Below are 6,843 nucleotides of genomic sequence, written 5' to 3'. Positions count from 1 at the left end.
TTCAACTTTACAATTTCATTAAAGCTACATGATTTAGATAAATTTGGAATACATGTTTGTATGCATATGTTGATGACCTAATTAAGTTTTTATGCCCTTACAGAAAAATTGGATTTTTAACAAATAAATTGCGGTATTTTAGGTGTCTAAGAGTTCGGCTTCAGTATCTTTCCTTTATATAACTCTTAATCGGCATTCCTCTTTGTGTAATGATCACCGACTGCTTCCCAAATAGAATACTATTTCGAAAAATGTTCAAACCTTATTACAATATAATTCTTTGGTTAAATGGATAGTTTCTTTGTTGAGTAGAGTATGTAAAAAGTAAATCTAGATAACATAAACTTTAAATGCAGGTGAATACTTGATCAATGTATATTAACTATTGACTGTACTTTAGAATATAAGGCATAGTTATGTTAACTTGTGACAATTGAAGAGTTTATAAATTATGGTACCAATGATATAAGAACAACACGTTGACTACACATATGTAGTAAATATTATAATTTTTTTTAAATGCATTTATTTATTTAGGGAAAAACATCATTAATGAAAACAATTTCCTACTTATTTTAAATCTGTAAAAAATGGCACATACAGATCGAAATCACATGGTCTGCATGATTAATCGCATGAAGTATCCTACTTATCTTCAGTATGTAACCATGGCAGATACAGACCGAAATCACATAGTATGCATGATTATTCACAGAAAATCACATACTTATTTTCCGTATGTAACCATGGCAAAAACAGACCGAAATCACATGGTCTTCATGAGCTTGATAAAGGGATTACGAAATGTCATTTTAAGGAGACAGAAGACACATTCTTAATATTATCGTGTGTAGTCAACAGTTTCAGTATGCTACTTACTCCATTTACGTTATCTAATCAATACACAGTATGCAGAGCAAGGTGAAATACACGTTACGGTTTGCAACTTTATTTCTGGTTCAATGTACTTGTTTTATTGTTAAATTGCTTTTTGGTTTTTAAATAGTGTGTGTGTGTGTGTGTGTGTGTGTGTGATCTTTTCGAAAGTAGAAGATCCATAGAACAAGATACGACTGAATTAATTTTTTGATTTGATGAAGCATAGTCTGGTTTCCTATTTCTGTCACTCCCCAGTACTTAAATGGTAAGTGATCAAGGTATCAGACTTAACGATATGCACCTATGCAATGTAAGTTAGATATTGACCTTTGCGCTCAACTTCTTGATCACCACTCTCTCGTTTTTATTAAATCCCCGATGTACTATCCCTTGAATGAAATAAAACAACAAAAAGCTTATCGTTTCTTCCTCACACTTCCTATTTATCATTCAACATGTCCTATGTTAATATTTCGAAATGGTGTCTTTAACTCACAAAGCGATCTTTTCCTGTACGTTGGTAATATCTCGACATCTTAACATTCGGTTTCGTTAAATTGGAACGAAGGCAAACTTAATATTCCATCACAATCTTTTCCTTTAGACAGTGATCCGACAATATTCAAGTAAACTTCAATTCCTGCTTCAGCTTTGACTAGCTTATTGCCTGCTGAAAATTTGCGAGCTACGTCTGAGTGCAAAATCATGGCAATCGTAGCTAAATTATGCATTTTTCTCATGTTGTGTGGAATAGGTCATTCAAAAGGTAAGTATAAGAAATAATCTAATATAATGTAGTTTACAGATGTTTTTGAATGTATAACATAACGTAAGACTAAGTGTTGGATTTAATTTTAAACGTAGATATTTAAAGCGAGAAAACTAAATCACGATATGTAGTTTGGTAGGTTGGTAATTTTACGGCAAAGCCAAGACGCAATCATAAAATGAGCGCAAGTTACCTTTGTTATATAATTAATATAAATATATAAAATTAAGTTTTAAAAAGGATACAATGAATTTAAAAGGAGTATAAAAACGTCTAGACTTAAACTTTAAAAACAGACTGGCAGATAATAAAAGATAATCATATCAAACAAAACAGAATAATGTTGTAGGCTCATAACATTTCATGGATGGATGAATGGAAGGATGGATGGAAGGTGGATGGATGGATGGACATAACTATTTACGTATACTCTTGCATTTAAGATTTAGATCATTTTAAATTTTCAATAAACTGAGCCATATTACTATTATCCCATATTCATTGATATTTCAAACATTTAATTATTCAGATTTAAAACCGGATCTGTATACTCAAGGAGATACTGCAACTTTACAGATTGATAAGCTTGGAATGACTGGAAACACGATTTTGGAAATAAATTTTTCCGGTTACGCCAGTAAGCTACATGTCACGAATGTGATGCTGTACGACACAACCAAGAAACATCATAACTACATATCTATTAACATAAATTACACCAGCCGAATTAAGAACGTCAAAAGGAGCCACAATAGTCTAAGTTTTCTGCTATTAAATGTAACTTTCATGGACAGCGGAAATTACACAATGTTCGAAGATTCTTTCGAAAATGGGAAAACAAGCATTCTTGTCGCACGTAAGTTTTCTTAAATATATTGACTGCATTGCATGAGTATACATAATGATGATAGCCCCACTAATTTTATTAGGACCCATTCCCCTGCACTCGAAAATCCATCTCCATCGGTTCCATGTTCCTGTAAGGATATACATTTGTACACATATCATTCCACCTACAATGATTAGCAATCTACATACTTCATTCAGAACCACTGCATGATCACTGTAAAATCCTAATTCGTTCCGTAATTCGTATAAAAACACATTATAATTAAGCAAAAAAGAAACATTTTTTCCAGTGCAAGTACGTTAAAGGACAAAGTATCTCAAATAGAGCACGATGGCGGAGCTCATTCTACGTTCCATGGAGTGAGTCTATACAGTGCTTAATCCTTCTGGATGGGACACAGTCCATCGAAGGCTAACATCGGATTCTGGTACCAATTCAATGCTGGGACGAATAGATCTGGCAAGGTTAACCGTCCAGCAGACGCTGGTCTGCGATTACAGCTGGAACAGCTGGATTAAGGTTAGACTAGCTACAGACTCTGGTACCCGTTTGCAGCTCCGACAAATGGATTCAGCAAGGGTATGCGCTATGCGGATGCTGGAACCCACTCACAGCTGGGTCGACTGAATCCAGCAACGTTAACCTTCTGGCGGATACTAGTATTCGTTTACAGCTGGGACAACTGAAGCGAAAACTGTTAACCACCTAGCGGACTTTTGTACCCATGTTCAGCAGGGTCAACTGAATTCCAAAAAGCTCCCTTCTGTAGCTGATACTAGTAGTTGTTTACAGCTGGAATAACTGAATACAGCAATATTAATCACACACGAGATACTGGTGCCTATATATAACTGGAACGACTATTCGGCGTGGTTAATTGCTCAGCTCAGAAACATGTTGTTGCTGTTGTGGGGTTTAACGCCATTTTTCAGCACACGATAGGCTATGCATGGCGGCCAGTGTTAATGGTGGAGGAAGAACCCAGGAAAACCCCGGAAGAACCACCGACCCACGAGAAACTACTGACAAGCTTTCTCACATACCCACATTAGCCGAATCCTAGACTCGAACCCACGCAGACAGAGGTGAGATGGCAGTGATCCGTAACGGAGAGCGCTTTAAACCACTCGGCCACTCGGGGCCCCCTCAGAAAGATGTATAGCAGTACCATATATTAGACTATATTACCTCAACCCCCAGGTCATGACCCAAATCAGTGTCGCGAGGACATTCTGGAAGGTGGCCAGAAATTTCGCGTTAGGGTGGCAAAACTTATTAAAATGTGGAAATGGGATCGTTTGGCTCAGAAAATCTATGTTTTAGGGTTGCGGAAAAAAAAAGAAAAAAAAAAAAAGGTTGGCAACCACTGGATTAGGCTGTATTCCACGATCATCAATCCGGATTGTGCCGTATCCACCACCAGGTCACAAATCCTCTGCATGTATGAAAAATATAATGCATATGGTAATTTGTTAGATCAGTGATGCGGGAGATAGCTAATATTCATAAAAGTAAATAAACAGTGCACAGATTTTAAACCGAAATCAATTTCTTTTTGGCGCTTACATAAATTACGCTTAAAAAAGATTTCTACTTATGACAACATTTAATGTTTTTCTTTCTTTTCTAGGTTATAAACTGACTGGACAAGACAAGGCACCGATGGTCCTTCCGTTCAAGTATACTAATTTCAACACATCTACAATTCAAATCGAAATGCATATCCCTAGCATTAACTTTCCTGTTTTAATGTATGATGTGAAGAAGGAGAATTGTACAAACTTTGGACAGTTGTACATGGCTCGAATACAAAACTGTTTGTTGAGTGGAAACCGTTTCTCTTTCACTTTTCGAGACGTATCTTGGTTAGACAAGGGTATTTACGCTGCCTGGGATGACAAGGGTTTCATTTTAGATACGATTATGGTCGACTTTGAAGGTAATTATTGAGGCTACGTTGCTTTTCTATCCGATATTTAAATTTGTAAAGTTGTTCATGTTCTATTTCAAATTGTTTAATCTATTCCAAAAATAAATCAATAAGTTCTGAATTTATAATAACTATTTGTATACCTCAATTGGCCCGTTGACGTTAACATAATGTATTCGTGAAAGTTGTTTTGCAGTGCATAATGTGATACTGTGCAATCATTGACCACAGTGTGTTGATATAGTATTCACAGAGCCATACGAAGACAGCACAACAATTGCCATACAATATTAGTAAGATACAAACCATGCTAATATCATTTCATTTCTTCCTGTTCTCCATATTTAAATTCAGAATAATCACTTTCATAAATATTAAATTTCCTCAGATTTATTTTTGTGTGCTTTTATGTGAAGTAATACTGAAGCTTTTTATAAGTCCCTAATTCATATTTCAGATTCGTCGGAGTCGTTTTTGAGTAATGCAGAAGACGAACTCCCTTCAACACAGACTGTAACGACTACTGGTTCCTCGACATCGTACACAATACCACCACCATCCTCTTCAGACAAATGTCAATTTAAAGCAGATATTGGGATAGATGGGGCCTTTGACCAAATGTTTAAAGTTGAGATGGTGCGTTTAAGCATCGAGCGGGAAAGGCTAAGGGCTGAATTAGAAAGGTTAAAGGTCGAAAAGCAGAGACTTGCCATTGAAACCGAGAGACTTGGGCTAGAAAATGAAGGAACATAAATATTAAAATCTAAGTCCACAGATTGATAAACATATCTCTGACAAACTGATTTATTGTGAATTTTACAGACATATGGATCAGAATTTAATTATAATAACATCTTTCAGTTTCAATTGCCATATATATATATATATATATATATATATATATATATATATATATATATATATATATATATATATATATATATATATATATATATGTACCATTGTTCAATGTAAAGTTGTACAACACAAACGATTTGTCATACTCAGTAACATAAATGCAGGTACATATTTTGAATGTATGTTAAGCATGTAGAGAGGGACTAATTCCAAAGTTGTAAATGTACCATTATATACGTATTTATGTCAAGTATCAAGTTAATACTTTTTGGTAACCTCTTTGACACTTTACTAGATCAGATTATGTTATTTCTTCTGCTTCTTTATGACAATAAGCCATGAACGTGTCTGGTTTTTATACTTTCGACTTTTTAATTTTGTTTCACAACAAATTTTGTACATATTGCTATTTTATGTTGTTTTATTTGATTATTGTGTTTGCAAAATGCAAGCGGTTTGACAATCCCTGCCTAAAGGGCATTTGGATAATGATTAAGACAGCGGTTTGGATAAAATTAGCTTGTACAGATATGTATAATATTATTCAACGCGTTTCTTTATTTTCTTATCATATTAATGTCAATACATTGTCCGTGAATTGTATGATAACTTGTCAGCTTGTGTTACTTTATTTAGAGATAAGAGTTTCAGCTATCACACACTGCTTAGAAAGTTGATGTAAAGTCTTACACAATTGCTATCTTAGAATTTTCATGTAAAGTCGTACACAATTGCTGTCTTAGAAATTTTATGTAAAATCTTACACGATTGCTGTCTTAGAAAGTTCATTAAAGTTTTTCACCATTGCTGTTAAAATGTTTGCTGTATATTTCGGAACCAAAGTTTTCATAACATACGCAGATTCAAAACCTGTCTTAAGTTCATCTGTATCCCCCCGGTGTCAGAGATATCTATACCCGTTATTAGTGACACTACTTTAAAAAATTGAATAATCATAATAGTCTGTTTCTGTAAATTTCGAGCAACAAAATCAATACGTCATAGGAGAAAGTATTTATTCAAACCCCATTTACTAAGCATTTATAACCAGCCTCCGCAATTAAAATCTTAACAGGACAGATAATCTTCTAAGTCAGCCTAAAAATGAATATGTTGTATGCGTATGATAAAAGAAAAGTATTGATCAAGTTTCAATTCCCTTAATTTTTTTGCATTACAAATTGCTTTAAAAATGTGTACTGATGTAGCTTCTTTTTCAATAAATAATTTTGTACCATTTTGTTTTTCCTTCATTTAGCACGATAATTGATTTTCTCAGAAAATAACCAGATTTGAAACTAAAATCAACTCATGCACGATAGTTTGAATGTACTGTATATACAAATATGTATGACGTTCTGTAAGACAAAATTATTTATTATTCCAAATCATAACTTGACTCATTAAATCGGACCATAGAACTCTTCATTATATGAAATCAATCTTTAAAAATGTTTTAGGAACTTATTTCGAAAGGTACAGATAAGATTTATACATCTGTAATTATCGATGATATCGAATTAATCGTTGTTGATAATGAGATAAGAAAAATTGGGC

General features: G+C 34.0%; 1 protein-coding gene across 1 annotated transcript; it reads left to right on the top strand.

Moving 5' to 3' along the window:
• Positions 1-1,345: 1,345 nt before the first annotated feature.
• LOC149771710 (uncharacterized) lies at positions 1,346-6,523 on the top strand. The gene is made up of 4 exons (XM_089948193.1): positions 1,346-1,645; positions 2,178-2,504; positions 4,129-4,437; positions 4,886-6,523. The coding sequence occupies exons 1-4, from the start codon at positions 1,585-1,587 to the stop codon at positions 5,179-5,181; spliced, it is 993 nt and encodes a 330-aa protein (XP_089804319.1). The 5' UTR covers positions 1,346-1,584; the 3' UTR covers positions 5,182-6,523.
• The last annotated feature ends 320 nt before the right edge of the window (positions 6,524-6,843 follow it).

Source organism: Sinohyriopsis cumingii, unplaced genomic scaffold (genome assembly GCF_028554795.1).
Source record: "Sinohyriopsis cumingii isolate HCF-2022 unplaced genomic scaffold, ASM2855479v2 utg001710l, whole genome shotgun sequence".
Classification (NCBI taxonomy): Eukaryota; Metazoa; Mollusca; class Bivalvia; order Unionida; family Unionidae; genus Sinohyriopsis; species Sinohyriopsis cumingii.
The sequence above is the reverse complement of the archived record's forward strand: the minus strand, read 5'-3'. Positions and strand labels throughout refer to the sequence as shown.

Bases quoted from the DNA above. Each gene is read 5' to 3' on its own strand.
- LOC149771710 (XM_089948193.1), top strand. From the start codon at position 1,585: ATGGCAATCGTAGCTAAATTATGCATTTTTCTCATGTTGTGTGGAATA. The intron at 1,646-2,177 runs GTAAGTATAAGA...TTAATTATTCAG, and splicing joins TGGAATAGGTCATTCAAAAG to ATTTAAAACCGGATCTGTAT. The intron at 2,505-4,128 runs GTAAGTTTTCTT...TTTCTTTTCTAG, and splicing joins AACAAGCATTCTTGTCGCAC to GTTATAAACTGACTGGACAA.